General features: G+C 39.0%; 1 protein-coding gene across 4 annotated transcripts in view; it reads left to right on the plus strand.

Moving 5' to 3' along the window:
- LOC140477269 (myelin basic protein-like) overlaps positions 1–20,158 on the plus strand; it is a 184,119-nt gene that overhangs the window by 132,050 nt on the left and 31,911 nt on the right. For all 4 annotated transcript variants that reach the window (XM_072570866.1, XM_072570863.1, XM_072570864.1 and 1 more), the window contains exon 4: positions 5,144–5,607. In XM_072570866.1, the coding sequence (XP_072426967.1) occupies positions 5,144–5,607 (464 nt within the window). The remainder of the gene's footprint in view (positions 1–5,143; positions 5,608–20,158) is intronic.

Raw genomic sequence — 20,158 nt, forward strand, 5'->3', positions numbered from 1 at the left:
AAGAGACCGATCTCAATAAAACATAAAGTCAAGAAAGAATCCACTAAACTCACGATTGTAGATTTACAGCAAGGTTACACTTAAAAACTATGCTCTTATCTGCTCATGCGATGTGAGCTCTCCCACACAGCCTCCTCCAAGGTTAGCTGTGAATTTCACTGATAGTTAATTTTTCCTAGATGCACTCCGAAGTCCAGAGATACATGAACTCTAACAGCAAGGGCAGTAATTGTGCAGATTCACTGCTGTGTTAGAAAGCAGCGTGGGTTTCTTTCTCTGACTATGTCTGCCTGTTTCCTCCTTTTTAAAGTTGTTTTGATCCCTTTTCCCCCCAAAGTTCCAAAACAATACACAGCTCATAAAACAGTAAATGCTGCACTTGGAATTAGAAGAAATCCTCTCCAACACCTAAAACACCTCAAAAAATGGCTTGCTTACATGCTTGCAATGTAGAAATCTTTTGGATTTGTCTTTGGAGACAATAGTTTGCATCCCTGACACAGCAAAATTCTACACCTCCATTATCCCTGGAATCGATCTGACTTCCGAATGTGTTTATATGAACACTGGAGTCTTGCTGCCATGAAGGCAGCGTTTGAGAAGAATGTGGAAAAATATAAGACTGAATGAAAATGAAATTGCTTTTACTTTAAATAATGAAAGATCAAAAGATGACCCTGTGGAAGTCTTTAGTTCTGTGACAGGGTTTGATAGAGGTTGAATGAACAAACATTTTTCCCACTTGCAGGTGAGCCCAGAACTTAAGAGTCATGAATAGAAGTTAGTATTAATCAACTCATAGGGAATTCAAGAAAAATGCCTTTAACCACAGCAACTTCCACACGAGCCATCCTATGATAGGACAAGGTTGAGGTGAATAATATAGATGTAATTAAGAGAAGCTAGATCATGACATAGAGGAGAAAGAAAAAGGAGCGTTTGCAAATAGGTTGAGCTGAAGTCTATTGGGAGGATTTCTTCTGGACAATAAACACCAACCTAGAACAGTTGGGATCAATGACCTGTTTTTATTGCTGTAAATTCCATGTAAGAAAGACCAGCTGTGTTGTGTGTTCGACAATTCTCAATTCTATCTGTTTGTTTATAATCTACCTCTCTCCCTTTCCTGAGTGACCCACTGGTGATTGTAAACACGTAGAGAGGAATTCCAAGTGTTATGTACAACTTGATAGATTCTCTCATTATTATTTTTGCCTTTTTTTTTCACAAATGCAAGACCAAGCTCCTAACACAAAAACATGATTCATCTAATACCCCAAAAAAACAATATATAGCGTGACTGGGTATACATGCTGTCAGGTTTCAGTATTTGAATGCAAAGATCTCTGTAACGGAACAACCTCTGTGCTGTTACATAAATGCTGCATTAAACATCTGTGGGTGGATAGAAAGCAAATACTGCAGATACTGGAAATATGAAGTTAAAATCTTCAAATAATAGAAATACTTATCAGGTAAAATTGAGAGAGGACTCGAGTTAGTTTGTGCCTTAGAATTCGAAGTAGTCATTGACCAGAAACATTAATTCCATTTTAGTCTTCCTGGCTGCTACCTGACCTCCTGCATATTTCCACTATTTTGGATTTTACGTTAGGAGCTGAGCTTCATCAAATAGAAAACAAGTCAGTACTTTCTCCACCATGTCTCTGATCCTCCTCGCATTTGCAGCTATGTTGCGAATTTCACATGAGGGGTATTAATTTTCATAAGGGATTGCATCATGATGTGCATGTTGCACGTTATGGGTGATCTCCACAATGTCAAACTCCACCATGGGTAGTATGTGTGAAGCAAACCTAACCAAGGGAAGTTAGAGGTTTGCTTTTGTTCATTTTTGCCTGGATTACAGAGGAACCTCTATTTTCCAGCTTTCAATTATCCGAATATCAGATTATCCGACATGATCACAAGGTCCTGATGCTGGGCTTGTTATCCGGCATTCATTTATCCGGAATTCAATTAACCAAACAAAACACTCCCTGCCCATGTCCTCCGGATAATCGAGGTTCCTCTGTATATCTTAAACAGGCAGAATTGATAGCAAAATGAGACTGTGCTATTAAATCTCATTCTTGTTCTTTACCATCTAGCCCCCCGAATGTAACTGTGCAAGGTCCCAAAACGCTTACATGGTGCTAGGTAACAAATGAGACAGAATTAGTTTTCCAATCTGGTAGATTTCCTATGACAGAAAATCCAACATTTCTGCCAACTCCTTTTTAATGGTTTAATAGTTATGTCTATGTTATCAATCTGCCTATCTGATATCAGCATGTAAACCAGAAAAGCTTAAGACCGTTAAACATGACGGTTTGCTCCTACCAAAACATAATTCCCTACTCTAGCTGCTTGTTCTCACTGAGCGGCACAATGCACAACTTTGATTATTTGAATCAGAATTGAATCAGTCATTCTGGTCCAATTTATTTGATTCTTCCTACTTAAGCTTTGCCTTTCTCCTGGTCTTTAACAGGCAACTGAACACGTCACTTTGGTTATTTGTAGTAACTCTATTACTTGATGTCCATTCTGTTAGAATCATAGCATCTCTACAGTTTGGAAGCAGGCCGTTTGGCCCATCAGGTCCTCACTGACTCTCCGAAGAGCACCCAGCCAAACCCACCCCACTACCCTATCCCTGTAACCCTGCATTTCTCTTGGCAAATCCATCTAGCCTGCACAATGGGCAATTTAGCATGGCCAGTCCACCTAACCTGCACATCTTTGGATTGTGGGAGGAAACCAGAACACATGTTGGAGGAAAATCACACAGAAAAGGGGAGAATTTGCAAACTCCACACACTCACTAGCTCGAAGATGGAATCAAACCTGGGTTGCTCATGCTGTGAGGCAGCAGTGCTAACCACTGAGCTGCCATGTTTAAAGTCTGGGGTCTGTGATTCATTGCACAGTCAATTTATAAATTCATCAAGTTTTCTCAAATGTTTTCAAATTACAATGGTTGTAATGATTATTCTGCTCAGGTGTAACATTTTCATCTCACCCTAATGGTATAATAATTAACTGTTAATACTTTTGTATTAGTTAAGAGATGAGATAATAAATGTAGGTTGGTGTGTTGTTGGTTTACACACTATACAACATACCTATTTTTCAATTTGTACTCATGAGCAGTAACATTATTAATGTTTGCAGGTGGGACCTGCCTTTGTTGAACATTTTTGTGCTCAGTGGGTCAGGATTAAAATACTCTTGCCCTAAACAAAAAATTAATCAAGCATTCAATAAATGCTCAATTGTGTTGTCTGTTGCTGCGTTTGAATCCCAGTTTCAATCTGGAATCACATTATTCTGAATTACATGAGTAGTTATGTAAAATGGACCCTGACCCCCTTCTCCACACAATCTCAGCTCCCCCCAAAAATTGGGAAAGACTTGGAAAATCATGAAGAAACATCACTTGCATTTTCATCTTTCTCCTGTCAAGTTTTTTTTTTAATTCAAGAATTTATTACTACCCACATTATTGTAATCTTTGGGTGTTTTTTTTTCCCCTTTTTAAAGTATCATTTGTCTAATGGGAAAATGTGCATTCCACAATCTCAATGTCCCAATAAACTTCTGCATTGTGAGAAATATGGTGGCCAATAGCACAAAGACCACACAAGCATCAATCAGATAACTGTTCTCCGTGACATTGAGTGATAAATATTGAACATGACGCTTCCAGGGTGGTGGGATTAGAAAATATCCTCTGTCGACTGGTGCAAAAGGCCTATTGAAATATGAAGTAGTCAATCTACATAATCAGTGTTGGAAGATTACTTGACAAGATTTATATAGTATCATCTGAGCTCACTCATGTCTTTTATAAAACATTCTGTAACGTTAGTAAAGTTAAAGTGACCAACAGCCTGTCCCACAGAAGTTTCTGTCAATCTTAACCAAGGATACTTTTTCCCTGAAGTTCCATTACCATGACAACAAATGTTCTTCTACACCATGGGATCTTGTGTTCACCTGCAAAATAAAAGGGAACATCATTTAATATCTCACCTGAAAATGACACCTCTGATAATGTACATTGTGTGGTTTTTCTGAAAGCTTAACCATAGCCTTCAAAATAACGGAGGCGCAGGTCATCTGTCTTCTTTCACTGGTATAGATAAACAATACATTTCTACATTTAGCTACATAATTTAACCAACAGCTTTCAGTAATTGAGATTTAACCATTCATTCTTCAATTTAGCAGAAAATCCTAAAGCCAGAGCTTGCAAAATGTTGGTGTGTGTACTTCCTCTAACGGAGTTTAGGTTACCTTTCTCCCTGATAGATATTTTTGAACAACCTGCTCCGAGATGTTATTACACACCTCCAGAGGAGGTGGGACCTGAATCTGGGCTGCTTGGCTCAAAGGACATTGCCACTTTACCACAAAGTCCTCACCTCTCCCCTGTATCTGTTCTGAGTTTGTACTCCTCATTAACTATCCAAACCAGTTTCTTGAGCCTTGTTTGCATTATGCAAATACTGACAAATATGGAGATACAATCCTTCAATATGTGAACTTGCTGGATTTGTATTTGTAATATTTTTATTGGTTTTGTACAGATACTGAAGCTGTTTGGAAAATGTTGGTGAATAACAGTTTGCAGTTGACATGATGAAAGATTCATAAGTAGTGCTGTTTAAAAAGAAAACTAGGTAACGTTTTTTAGTCAGTGTTTTAGAGTTCTGTTCAATCGCTGACACCGAACGTTCACCATGCTATGACACCAAAACCCCCTTTTGTTCCTTTCTCAATTACTGTATTCAGTCAAACAAAGAATAACTGTTAAAACATATTTAGTATGCTGATGGCTTGATGTTTTGATACTGTATGGAACTGTGAATAGTATATGTACTGTTCTGTCTCAATTTGCATGTGATTATATAAAAAAAGGGGTTAATATTCTGCCTAGTTCTGATTTTAAACTGTAACTGTGTGATTGAAAGGAATTGAAACTCGACAGAAAGGTAACTGCTGTAAAACTTTATAAAGTGTAATTCGCTTCTGTGCGCTTGAGCTGATGGTGACCAATGACTAATAGTGTTCTTGTGAAATGTAGCATTGTTCTCTGATGTATTTTGTATTCATTGCTGGTGCTTGTTATTTTCAGCCGAGGCAGATGTTAATCAGAACAATGGATCTTCCTCAAAGCAGAAGAAGATGGTAGCGCCAGGCTCCAAGAGTGTAGAGGACCCAAAGAATGCCTGGAAGTCGCCCAGCACAGCTGAGCCAGCTGGGCGCCCACACTTGGTCCGCCTCTTTTCTCGTGACGCGCCTGGACGTGAGGACAACACCTTCAAAGACCGCCCATCGGAATCCGAAGACCTTCAAGCCATCCAAGAGGATAGCTCAGTTCCTGTGTCGAGCTCAGATTTGATGGAAGTGCAGAAACTGTCCTCACAATCATCAGCTAAGAAGGGACAAGTAGCAAAACAAATGGCATCCGCAAGCGCCTCAGACCATGCGAAGCAAGCTGGAGGAGCCCACTCAAGGCAAAGAGACTCGGGGATACTCGACCAGCTGGGAAAGTTTTTTGGGCAAGAAGGTTCCAGGAAAGTACCTGAGAAGGGCAAGGTGAGCTCTGAGGCATAAAGGACTGAACAGGAGCTTAAAACCTTCAGAAGGGGGTTGTTCAAACTGTCTCAGTATCGGCAAGCATTGAAATGGCCCATTATAAATGTTGACAGTCTTTTCCTGTTTTATTCCTTTTAAATAGTTTGTTAATAATGAAGAACTCCCTGTTTTTGTTTCTAAAAAGGTGTTGCATTAGAATATTGGTAGACTCATTAGGCTTGTGCGTTGTGCTCCATAATTCATTTAGTGTAAAAGGACTGTGCATGTTTTAAGATGTAAATATTCTCGAAAGGAACGTGAGCGCTGTTTCTAAAATCTTCAAGAAGCTCACAGTTTCAAGACTAATTCATAAAATATTTTGACAATACTTTCTAAATTATTAATGTATCTTTCACTGTTGAGCAGTAAGATGAGACCCATCTCTTTGATTTTGATTTGTTCGTTGAATTGGTGATAGTAAATCTCCCTGATTACCGATGCATTATTTGATCACTAGTGTAGATCATCAAGTGTGAATTGGATTACTAATAATGTACAGCAGATGGGATCTTGACATTCTTGATTTTGGAGAATGAACAGTATATCTTCTCTGTGAGGGTACCCCATGAAGTTGATTAGAAATTTACTCAAATATAGTAGTCAGTTCTGATATGGCCCTTTCCATGAACATCAATCACTTTTTTTCCAAAAAAGTCTTATATTTTAAGATTGTAGTCACTATCCTTTACTCCACTCTGCATCAATTGGAATCACTTTTTTAATCTAACTCCTTTTTTACATGGATCTTCAGAAATTGCAGCGATTCATCCATTTAATTCTCAACCTGATGTCCTTTTCTGTTAGACTGCACGCACCCAGTTTTTTTTTTATTGCCTGTGATTATACCTCATTAATAATGTTGAATTGAATCAAATTAATATCTGCCAATGCTTTACTGGCTGAGATTATCCCTTGTGGCTTTGTGTAATCTTTTATGTGCTGAGGTCAATCTCTTTGTAAATAAACCTTGGCACAGATAGCAAGAGTCCAAATGTATGTGAGGACGGAATGTAGTCGTTTTTATTTGTCCTATAAGACAAATTTACTCCATGAATTAACAACTTTTGGATACAGCTGAACTCAACGATTATTGCCGGTGATTGTTGCTTCCTAGTTGCCAGGAAATTTATGGACTTCGTGAAATATCCTACAGATTTAAAACAACAACTCTTCAGAATCCTGTAAAGCAAACAAAAATGTCACGTTTGCTGAATAGAACAGAATTATAAACGCCCTATGACTTGCAGAATCCAAGCTGTTCACCCTCATGTGGTGAGACTATGTTTTTATTTTTATAAGGGACCTGAATACTTTCCTTCCTGTACAGTTTACGGATTACTTGGATTATTCCAAGTCATGTTTGTCTTTCATTGCAGTTTGTAAATAAGTGAACTTTTAAATTTTCTGGAAGTTGTTGGTCTCGGTCAGTCACAATGAGTGAATTGTGGTGTTGTAATTGTTAGTTTGTCACAGAAATGGTGTGGCTCATCAGAAGCGCAGCAGTAGCCATTGTATATGACACAGCCTTTAGTGACGTAGGACTTGCAACAGTTATCCTGCCAGCCCAATAAAGTGTGATTTTTCTCTCCATTTTATTCCATTATAGAGAAACAAAGATGCTACAATTTGAAAGTACTGTTTGGTAGGAAGTGAAAACTTGTTCTGCTCCTTCACTATAACTTAGAGCAAGTAGATTTCACAGTAAGATTAAAACTATTCTGCTGTGGATTTAGAAAAGCAATTGTCTGATTCATTAGATCTGAAGCATATTTGCTGATATGGCATTTTATGAACTATTCTTCAGAAAGTGAAGTGGTGAAGGCATTCTGATATCAAAGAGCACTGTGCAATCGTGGAGATGTATCTGAGAACTCAGATTTGCGTTTATAGTTTTTTCCATCCCATCTCCTACTCAAACTAGTGGAAGCGTTCCATATTGAACTCAATGTCCGTCTCCATTCAGTGCACTTGCTGCTGATAACATACTAGATCTCTGCTTCTCCCTTCTGCTTGTTAATGTTTCTCTCTCAAAAGATTGTGCCATCCCAATTAGCCAACCCACTGCAGCAATTAGCAGCAACAGTTAGACACTCTCTCTTTGTGCGAGCCCTACACTGACATTAAATCTGACTGCATTTGAATTTGCAGAGAAACAGATTTTTTGACAGGAACAAAAGTGGTTGGATGGAAATGCACGCCCACGTGCCCTGAGCAATGACCTAATGAATTTTTCTCTCGCTCACACATCCAAACTGTTCAAATGTGTTACCAATAAATTTAAATACATTTTTGTCAACATAATGCTGCAGATAGATGCCACTTTCTTCAATAGTGATGATAGCATTGCTTACATGGAAATATTGTAACTATTGTGGAATATGAGAGTGGGATAACTGTCCAGGAGTTAGCCAGAGAAGTATACTTCTGCAAGTCATAGATACATGCGTGTCTTTATATTCTGTGCAGAGTGCTGTATAGTCTGACAGAGTCCATGACCCTCTCTGTATTCAGTACATTGAAATGCCAAGAAATTCATGTCTTAAATATTTTCAAAGTAAATGTATGTTTTGATTTCAGCCAAAATGCCTTCAAGTGCATTTGCACAGAATGTACAGGATTATTCAAATTAAATATTGTCTCAAGGAGTTAACAGGGTAGCCTGGCTATAGTGGTTATGCGATTACACTTCTGGCCTGGTACATCAGGATTAATGGAAATTTTTGTGATCTTTGATTTGTGTTGGGATGTTGCCCCCCAGAGTCTTGTTGCACTCTGCGCAAACCCAAATGTCATTGAGCCCAGTGAGATCAGGTTGGCCTTAAGACGACATGGCTGTCTGAATCCCAGCAAACCACATGCCTCTTCACTTCGGGTTGATTTCAGGGATTGTCTTGTCAGTCCAGCCTGCTTTGGAGCCACATGTTATTCTGCACTATCTCCGTATCCTGTTTCTCTGCCTTTTGGCCTGTATATCAGTTAGTTGGACAGCTGGTCTGTGATGAAGACTGATACCAACAGCCTAGGTTCAAATCCCATACCAATCGATTCCCCACAAAGGCCCCACCTTACCTGAGGTGTGGTAACTATCCAGTTGAACTCTCCAGCATTTGTCTCCTTTCACTAGTCAGAGAGCAGGCTATGGTCCTCTGGGAGTGTGGTGACTCTCACTGACTTGCATGTCTCTTCAGTTACATTCACACATCGCCCCACCCCTCTGTTTGTCAATCAATCCTATCTGTTACTGACTGCTGCTTATCAGTCAACTTAACATTCACCATTACAGCAATGATTACACATTGGTTGTAAGAAGTTTTGCGCTGTTGTGAACTGATGAAAGTCAGTATAAAAAATGCGTGACTTTTCCTTTCATTGACAGCTACTCCAGTCTGCCAGTCACCACTGGCTGTGATGCTACTCTTTCATTCTCATTTCAACGACTTTACCTATAGCTCTGTTCTCCACTCAACCACTTTTCTCTGTTTATCTGCAATTTTAGTCTTTAGATCAGTTTGTTGCTTTCATCTCCTTTGCTCACAAGCTTTTGCTTTTCTTCTGAGTGTGTTCTTCTCAGGAGGGCTTGTGAGCTGTGTCTGAGTGAAAGATCAATTTCATTTCTTTTCTCACCAGTTTGTGCTTAGTGGGCATAAAAATCTAGATTTATTGCTTCAAGGAGTTGAATTGACTGGGTTGGCAGTTGAGCATTTTGCTTTGAGAGCGGAGAATGAGGCAGAAATATTGTCATCCCTTCATAAACAGATGTCCTGTGTTCAGCTACTCATAATATAGATATACCCATGGCCAAGAGACATTGCATCTTTATTTTGAAGTAAGAGAAACTGGTGATAGAAACAGAGAGAAAATAAAAATGGACTGTAATTGAAGATCACCAAATGCGTTTGTTGTCTTTTTAGTGCATGTAACATGAAACACTCGGAAAAACCAAAGGTGTGCTATTGATCTAAAATTCAGTAAAAGGAAAAAAGAATCATAATACTGATTAAATATTTCAAAACTCCAAAATGACAAGCATAATACAAGGCTTTGTATAAATCTAGTCATTATGTGGTAACTTTTGCAGGGTTTTGTTTTGAAAAATTCAGCAGATGAGTCTTTAGTCTTCATTATTTGGCGTGTCCAATGAAGTAGTCAGTACTTTGTTTTATTATCCCTAGTGTATACTTCAACCAAAGCCATTTGTAAATACCTTCACCACAGTATTATATGGCACATAGTACAAACTTAGCAAGATCTTGTTTTCAAGACTGATAAGATTGTGATTGAAAGTCATTTGGAATCTAAATGCCAGTGTTTGTGGAGATGACATTGAGTAGCCTTTTATATTTCGGAGGAAGACGTATTTTTCCCAAAATTGTACCTCATTCTGGGACATCCAGTCATTCGTGTCAAGAATGGAAATGTGCACAGATCCTCCTTTTTTAGGCTTTTGTTAAGACCACTAGTTGGTTGCAAACACTTGCAGTGAGCAAGAGTAAGCTCTTTCTCCCCTTCTTGAGCCCATTCCATTTTCATTCCCTTCAAAAAAGGAAAGTTGCGACTACTGTTTTGTGTTGTGGAAGGAGTGTCTGCAAAATCACATCACGCAAAGAAGCCAGTATCATGAACCAGCCTGAACTCTCATACCAACTGGCTTGCTATCTTAATTGACAATCTTGCATGATTTCCACTGTATATGCTGTTTTGTTTTATTATACATTTTCTTTTGCTCATTCAATAAAAAAGTATGCTCTGGACATTTTTTTTTTGAAAAATGCATTATATCAAAGATGTCTTTCTTATAGTATTTTGTTTTGCAGCCGAAAATTAACATTATGGTCCAACAGATAATGTCCTATTGGATTAACTATGTAATAGAATAAAACTTTTACATTGTGACTGTGACTTCAATTTTGTCCAAAATTGCATCTTTCAACAATAAATGTAAATGGCTGTTAATTGCTTACATTTAGGATTATGTATTAAACTCGACATGAGTGCAACTATTTGGGTGGTGTATATGAGCATGAGTGTGCATATGTAATAATATCTAACCTCTTGTCTGTTTTTCTATAATGGCCTCTTGTGCATACATAACACATGGGAAACTGATGTCCTTCCTACCTTTGAGTTAAGGGACCGTAGAATTTGTACACAGAGCGACCATGAATTCTCATCAAAGTTCAAAAACATCACTGGCTTGTGCAAATTGATTGAAAGACTAGCAAGGGAGTTCACCCAGTATCTAGCCCAACTTTTATCCCATGACCAACCTTATTAAATGTCAAGTCATTTACCTTTTCTGCTGTCTGTGAGATCTTGCATGTTCAAATTGGTTGCTGTGTTTGCCGACAATTTAACAATGACAGCATATCAAAACTATTTCTTTGGCTGCAAAGTACTTTGGGACTTTGTGAGGTTGTGATAAGTGCTCTAGAATTTTAAGCTGCTACGTTTTACTTCCCCTTGAGGAGAAACATGATTTTTGCTTGAACTAATGATTTCTTAACTATCAACATTCTCTCTTTCTTTGTGATCTGGTAACATTGGTACAGCAATACAATAAAGAGTAAAATACTTTGGCAGTGCTGAGAAAAAAATTCTCGTCAATTTAAGAACCACAACCAACTTGTCCATTAGGAATGTGCAAGATTATAATGAAGTAAGCCAATCCACTTTAAAAAATGATGAGGTGACTAGAGAGATAAGCTACTTGGTTAGGGAAAATACATGGAGATGAAAAAGTCATTAGATATAAAAGGTGCAGTGACCTTCCTGCTTCTAGAAAGAGTAAGGAAATGTTTCTTGCAGGGGCCATATATGGGTTATAGGGTTATAGACACGTTTTAAGTGTGAACCCTGCTCCAAGTAACATTTTGCATAATGTCTGTTTGACACAGATTTAGATTCACATCTGTGTTGTACTTGCTATAATAAACTTTCCGTCTTCTACCAAAGAGTGGACAATATTAGCAAGACCACTTTCAATTGTAATTCCCTAGTTGGCCTGACAAAATGGTGGGTTAGGTATGTGCCACTGCTAGAAATTATTTATTTAGCACCTTTTTAATGTAGGTTCATGCAAACAGTATTGATCAAAAATTGAAACTAGCCAAAGGCTGTGAGGGTGGGCACATTTAAGCAGGGTCTTGAAGGAGGAGAAATTGGTGGAGACTTTTGGAGAAGAAATGGCAGAGCTTAGGATCCAGGCAGCAGTGTGAGGATTAGTGATGTAGTGTGGGGCTGGCATGATTTGAAGGGGTACCAGGCCCTCTATCTTCAAATTGATGATCCATATTTGGATCTTTCTGAACATCAACATCTATTGTGAATTTTATTGGTGTCAGCATACTAAAGACCAAGTCTGATCTGTTTTGCCATGGTAAAATGTGCAGTTTTATAGCAGGAATTGCTGCAATTGTAATTTCAAACTGTCTGCATCCCAGAAATGTGGTCACTTCTCCAGTAAGCCTGGCTAGTGACTATCATTAGGCTATTCAGTCAAAATTCTTGCAACATTGTCTTCCTGATGCCAGCTGCCTGGACGCACTGAAAGCTGTCATTCACAATTGACATCATTGATTTTGAGCTTTTGAATGAAGAACACAATTTTTAAAATTTTTAGGTGACACCGTGGAGGAAGGTGAGGTTTGGTCGGATTGTCGACAATGAAGAAGACCACGACAAATTACAGGAGGACATTAACCAAATGTTGTCATTTTGTAAGTTTAGTAATGAAGCTCAACACCAAAAAAATGTGAGTTTATACATGTTAGTAAGAGGAACAATTCACATGGCTTGGAGGGTGCAAGAATAGGTGGGGTCGAGAAACAAAGTGATTCTAGTACAAGTACACTAACCACTGAAAGTTGTGCCCCAGATTGAGAGAAGCACTTGGCTTTATTCAATATAATATGTTTGCCATGTTTGTACCATTGTGCTCAGATGGTTGATGACCCGTGCAAGTTCATGATGGAATGCTCACCTGCACTATGCAAGTAGGAGTTAACCTTGGCTTATCCACCAGGCAATGTAAGAATGAGCTATATTCAAGAAGAACCTGCATTTCACTTGGTTGGTCTTGTTTCATCTGAGCTGCAAGTCAAACCATTGCAACTAATTGCATGATGTGGCCTTGGGTGGAGGGAGAAAATTCAACAATTATTCCTTCTCAACATAAAATATAGACTAGTACAGCACACTACAGGCCCTTTAGCCCTCAATGTAGTACCGACCTTTTATCCTACTCTTAAATCGGACTAACCTACGTGTCCTTCATTATACTATCTATCTGACTCTACTACCACTGCTAGCAGTACATTCCACACACCAAGCACTCTGTGCAAAGAATCTACGTCTGACATCTCCCCTAAACCTTCTTCCAATTAGCTTAAAATTTTGCCCCCTCATAATAGACATTTCCACCATGGGAAAAGGGCTCTGGCTATGCACTCTATTTATGCCTCTTGATGGTTGTACCATAACCTACATTAGATAACTCCATTTTTGTATGTTGGTTGACTCCACTGTGATATCTCCCACGGCCATACTGTCTGCCATCGAGTAATACTAATCCCTTCAGCAAACTGACTTTGTCTAAAAGAGAAAGGAAGAGAGTGGAAATATTAGAAATTGAGAAAAAGATGTATTTTTAAAACTTGCATCTGACAAATGTGCACTTTTATGGCTGTCTGAAGTTTATGATCTGCCCAAGACTGTCTATCTCAAGTAATGAAAGAAAGACATTCATTTATATAGTACTTCTCTAGCCACAGCGAGGTCCCATGAAGAAGTTTACACTTGTACAATGAGGGAAGCACAGCAGCCAATTTACTAAGAGCAAGATCTCAAAAACAGAAATGCAATCCTGGTCAGAGAACTTAAATGTTGCTAGCAGGTATTCCTGTTAAAAAATCAAAATAATAACCAGATGATGGTTCTGGTTTGTAACTGTATTTACTAACAACTGGGAGCAAACCTTGATTGTATTTGAGTTACTTATATTGAATATTCCACAAAGAAAAGATCTGACTACATTTTATGCATATTGCAATTTTTTTTTGTTACTGCTGTTATGGTGGAACTGCATGTGAGGTGGTTTAACACATGATTGTAATATTGCATTAATTTGCATTGACTACAAAATTATACTACTTTGTACTGTTTTACCAATTGCAAAACAATATTTATTTAAAGACTGACCAGAGATGTGATTACATTAATCATCATTTCTTTTAGCAGATGTTTTTCTGCAGTGTGTTAATGGTGCACTCCCTGCTTTCAAGAACCAAAGGCAGATAAAATGTAAACCTTTGGAAGCTTTGAAGATGTTTTTATTTCCAATATCAGGCAACATGAATTTACCTCTCCAAACTCAGCAATAGATTCCTGATTTGTTGCTTTTTGATGCCCAGACTAATCCAACCTCTACTCCTTAATTTTTAAACCAAACCAGTTGCTGTCCCGATGGAACATTTCAGTTTTGTAGCAATATTGCAGCAGCTGGATTTGTAATATCTTCTCAAATCATGAAAGGCTTTGATTGAGTCTATGGGGAGAAACTACTTTGCACTTTAAGGAAAATAATAAAACAAAGACTTTGGGCAAAAGAGCCTTGGGGGAGATGGGAATTATTTTGATACAGTGCATAATGATGATCTGGCTGAAAGCATGATGGAAACCAATTCAATGGAAACTTTAAAAGAAAACTGGGTACTTACTTAATAGGAAAAACAAGCACTGGGCTATACGGGAGTTTGACGAATCAGATGGCACTTTCAGAGATGGGATAAATGGCCGTTGCCTTTGAAGGACTTGGTGCTTCATCCGTCAGTTCTGGTGACTGTTTGTACCATGATATTTACATAGTCTCTCTTTCATTTACTAACACAAAGCTATATATCACACAGCACTCCGGCAAACTTAGGTCCCAACACAAATTGATTGTACAGTATAATATATTCCACAATTTCTCATCATGGACTATTATAATTGTTCTATTTAAAAGGCAGTTGGGGCACTACAGCACTTATGCTGAAGTTGTCAAGCATGATAAATCCCAAAAGGTGGTAAATGTCCTGCTGAGTAAGGTAATTATCATATATACTTAATAGTGGCAAAGAAAACATAATGCTATATATATTGTTATTTTAAAATCATAGATACTTATAAGAAAATTCTAAAGGATGACAATATTTCCACACTTAACTTTTGATGTTGTAGTAAGTATTCAATATCCTCCAAACTTTCTTTCAAAATGTTGCCAGGAGTGCGTTAATCCTGAAATTTCTTTATGGTGAGGAACAGTTTTTGCTTTATACCTTTTATAACACCATCACTAGTTTAGTTGATGAACCTTTCTCTGTAAGTGGCCTATTCACAGACAATACATGCCCAGAATAGTGTCTGATTAACAGGATCTCAACTGAATGCATTGAACAATTGCTTGTCAGTGTGTTATTCATGTTGGCAAGCTTCTATTTAGCATTATATTCCTATCTGTTCTTGAAAATGAATAAAATTTGCATGAGTAAATTGCTCACAGAGAATTCTAGATGTGTAATTTTTTTTTGGCAAAATAAAATCTCACAAACAACTTCCAGGGCTCAGTTGAGAAGAACGAAAACAACAAATTGCTCTGTTGCTGGCTTAAAATTAAGACCCGTGTTACCCAATTCCATTTGATGTCTGATTTCAAACTGATGTGGCTTCAAACATTTTATGATCTGGGGCCTTCACCAAAGCATTCTAGAGAGGTGTTGAATCACATAAACTAAATCAATTACATTTGTGGGAAAGATTTCTTTCTTCCATTGAACAGGTAAGCCCTTCAGGATCTGGCAGTTGGTGAGACCAGAGATCCTATTACAGATCTTGGTCAAAGTAATGAAATGGTTTTGACTTTCAGTCCAATTACATTAATTTTTTTTTAAAAAATCTCTCTCCGCTTCTGGCTCCAAATTTTCCCTGCCTCCCTTTCAAAACTAGAAAGTAGATAAATATATCCCTGCTGCTGAATTCTGCGACAAATGTTTGCTGCCTGCTTAAGAAGCAGTAGAAACGAGGAATGTAGAACTAAGGCATATGGGTGGAGTTAAGCCAGAAATTAGATTAGATTTGATTCCCTACAGTATGGAAACAGGCCCTTCTGCCCAACAAGTCCATACCAATCTTCTGAGGTGTAACCCAACCAGACCCATTCCTTTTGCCCTATATTTATTCCTAACTAATGCACCTAACACTATGGGTAATTTAACATGCCAATTCACCTGGCCTGCACATCTTTGGATTGTGGGAGGAAACTAGAGCACCCGCAGGAAACCCACGCAGACACTGGGGGCATGTGCAAACTCCACACAGACAGTTGCCTGAGGTGGGAATCGAACTCAAGTCCCTGGTGCTCTGAGGTAATGCCAACCCCTGAGCTGCCCACAAAGATCAGTCATTGTCTAAATGATAGAACTGACTTGAGCATCTGAATGGCCTCCTTTTTTTTCCTGTACTACATTTGGGATGGTTCACAAAGTGATTCACTGCTGTATTAAGTTTTTTTTTAATAGCGTGTTTCCCTCAGCCCTGCCCTTCTGTAGCTAGGATTGGAAACCACAATCAGCAATCTGCATTGGCTAGGAGTCTCCAGAAATTAAAGAATAGTCTCCTGGAAACTTAGACAAGGAACCTCAGGAAGTATACAATTTCACATTTCTCCCCCTACCTACCAGGTTGGGGTGGCATTTGTCTGATGGAACAGAAGACTGGGTACACTGGCCCCCCAAGCCAGTTCAGCCTGTGGTGGGAAGGCGTAAAGATGGCCTTCCTATCTCCATGTTCATTGAGTTCCTTTTTTAAGTGTGCCATTAATCTCCACATCAGGGTGTCATCCCACTTCTGTTTGCATTTACTCAGGAGCTCTGATTTTTGAATTTTTACCTCAGTCTTAAACTTTGGCTTGGTGCTTGCCAATTCCATTAGGTCTGTGACAGAAGAGACGTGGGATTCCTGTCAGAATCCTTATTAAGTACCATCATTAATTGTAAAGATACTGGAGAGGGATTAGAATAGCTTCTTGACTGGGTTCAGTGACTGGAACAAGGAGGTTGTATGATGTAGTGGAGTATTTTTGGAACTGCAATAATACAGCCAAGTGGGCAGAATTCCATCAATTCTGCCTTGTAGATGGTGAATAGGTTTTGGTGAGTCAAAAGGTACATTACTCACTGCAAGATTCCTGTTCTTGTAGTCACTGGGTTCATAGGGTGAGTCCAGTTCAATCTCTGGACAATGGCAGGAATATGGCCGACTGAAAATGGCATCCTTCCATCAACTTCAAGTCTATTCTTTTTATGCAACCTATTGACAGCTCTGCTGCTTATGTCCAGATAGTCTTAAATTAGCATGTGGATCAAGTGTGGGAATGTGAATTATATCGGTCATAATAAGCTAGAGTCCTACCTTACACATAGGAAGATGATTACAGTTATTGAAGTTCAGTTATCTCAACTCCAGGACATCTCTGCAGGAGTTCCTCAGGGTACTGTCATCAGCACAACCATCTTCGGCTGCTTCATCAATGACCTTCCCTCCACCATAAGATCAAAGGTGGGGATGTTTGCTGATGACTACATAATATTTCACATTATTTGTGATCCCTCTGATGCTAACGCAGTCCATGTTCAAAACTGGAGCAATATCCAGCCTTGAGCGGATAAGTGACAAGTAACAATTGGACCAGATAACTGCTAGGTAATTACCACTTCTAATGAGAGAATCTAACCATTGACCCTTGATGTATAATAGCAATGTCGTTGCTTTCTCACCTATTATTAACATAGTATTGCCATTGTCCAGAGATTGAACTGGACTCGCCATATGAACCCAGTGACTACAAGAACAGGAATCTTGCAATGAGTAATATACCTTTTGACTCACCAAAACCTGTTCACCATCTACAAGGCCCATGTCAAGAGTGTGATGGAATTCTGCCCACTTGCCTGTATTATTGCAGTTCCAAAAATACTCCACTACATCATTCAGGACAAAGTGACATGCTTGATTGGCGTCAGTTCCACAAATATTCGCTTTCTCCATCACCAACGTTCAGTGGCAGCAGTGTCTACAAGATGCACTGGGTAAATTCACATGCCTTTTTTGGACAGTATTGTTTAAACCCATAACTAATTCCATCAAGAAGGACAAGAGCAGCAGATACATGTGAACACCACCACCTGCAAGTTCCTCTCCAAACCAATCACCAACCTGACTTAAATATATATCACTGTTCCTTCACTGCAGGATTCCTGCTCTTGTAGTTACTATATTCATATGACGAGTCCAGTTCTCTGGTCAATGGTAACCAACACTACGTTAAAAATAGGTGTGTCAGCAATGGTTATGCCATTGAACATCAAGGGACAATGATTCAATTCTCATGTTGGAAATGGTCATTACCTAGCAGTTGTCTGATCTGAATGTCACTTGTCACTTATCAACCCAAGTTCCTACACTGTCTCTGGTCAAAGTCCTGCAGCTCCCTCCCTAATAGCATTGTGGGTATACTTACACCAAATGGGCTGCAGTGATTTAAGAAGGGAGCTCATTAAACATTCTCCTGGGCAACTAAAGATGGGTAATAACTGCTGACCCAGCCAGTGAAACCCAAATCCCATGAATGAATTTTTAAAAGTCTTAAACATTACAATTTTAAGGAGTTAGGATGGCTATAGGGATAGAGCCTTGACAAAGGTTGCGGTCATAAAAATAACATGGCCTTGTTCTTTGAGGAATATGCAGACTGTCGGTACAGTATAATTGTGCATGAAATTATCCAGCTGATTATGTTGTACAATGGTGCAACACTTAAAGAGCAATTGAAAAATGTTTTTTTGTTTTGATGCTAATTTGTACTTTAGATAACTTTGATTTTGAAGCAATGGGCTGAAGTAATTGGGCTTAAAATAGAATTAAACATCATCAACAATTGAGCCATTATCAATGGTAAGCTCTATTAATCATTCATGAATGTTGAAACGCATTATCAAAGATTCCTTTGTTCGTTTGAGAGCATGGTAATTAGTAATGGTAAAAATTCAGTGTCATTTCAACTCTGAATTAGTGCAGAAAAATGATCCTGCTCTCCTTTCTTGTTCCTCAAAAAACACGGATTGCCTGGACTTAATATTTGATATTTGATTTATGTGTACCAAGATACAGTGAAAAGTGTTGTCTTATGTGCTTTACAGGCAGATTGTACTATACAAATGTATTCGGGTAACAGAACAGAGTGCACGATACAATGTTACAGCTGCCACGAAGGTGCAGAGAGAGACCAACATTAATTTGAAAGAGGTCCACTCAACAGTCTGATAACAGCGGAGAAGAAGCTATTTTTGAATTTGTTAATATGTGTATTCAAACTTTTATATCTTCTGCCTGATGGAAGAGGGTGGAAGACCGTATAAGTGGGGTGGGAGGGGTCTTTGATTATGTTGGTTTCTTTCCTGATGTAGCAGGAAGTATGGATGAAATCAATGGAGAGGAGCCTGGTTTGTGAGATGGACTGGGTGGCTTTCACAACTCTCTGTAGTTTATTTCAGTCCCGGCAAGAGCAGTTGCCATATCATGTATGATGCATCCCAGATGGACTGCTTTCTACAGAGCATCTATAAATATTTGTAAGGTCTTTGTTGAATTTCCTTAGCCTTCTGAGGAAGTAGAAATGTTGCAGTGCTTTCTTGACCATAGTATCAACGTAGGTGGACTATGTTGCTGACGTTGACAAAGAGAGTGTTGTCTTTACACCAAGCTGTTAAGCACTTTATCTCTTTCCAGTATTCGTCTCTTGTTGAGATCGGACCTACAATGGTGGTGTTGTCAGCAAATGTGTAAATGGAATTGGTGCGGAATCTGGCCACACAGTCATGTATGTCTGTAAGGATTATAGTAGGAGGCTGAGTAAGCAGCCTTGCAGGCACTGGTGTTGAGGATTATCGTGGAGGAGGTATTATCACCTAACCTTACTGACTGTGGCCCATTGGTCAGGCAGTCTAGAATTCAGTTACAGAGGGTGAAGCAGAGACCTCAGTCTTGGAGTTTGGAAATATGTTTGTTTGGAATTATGGTATTGATGGTGGAGCTACAATAAGTAGGAGTCTGACATACGTTTCTTTGTTGTTCAGATGTTCCAAGGATGAGTGTAGGGCCAGGGGGATGGCATCTGCCATGGGCCCGTGGTATCAGTAGACAAATTTGCAAAGGATCAAAGCAGTCTGGGAGGCTGGAGTTGATGTGAGCCAAAGCCAACCTTTCAAAGCACGTCACAATTATGGAGGTCAGCACTACCGGGTGGCAGTCACTGAGGAATGCTGCATGTTTGTTTTTGGCACTGGAATGAAGGTGATCTTCTATAAGCAGGTGGGGACTTCCAGTCATAATAAGGAAAAGTTGAATAGTCTATGAATAGTCCTGTCAGCTGGCCCACACAGGATCTGAGTGCATTGCCAGGGACTCCATCTGGGCCAGT

This window comes from Chiloscyllium punctatum, chromosome 5 (genome assembly GCF_047496795.1).
Source record: "Chiloscyllium punctatum isolate Juve2018m chromosome 5, sChiPun1.3, whole genome shotgun sequence".
In the NCBI taxonomy this organism is placed as follows: Eukaryota; Metazoa; Chordata; class Chondrichthyes; order Orectolobiformes; family Hemiscylliidae; genus Chiloscyllium; species Chiloscyllium punctatum.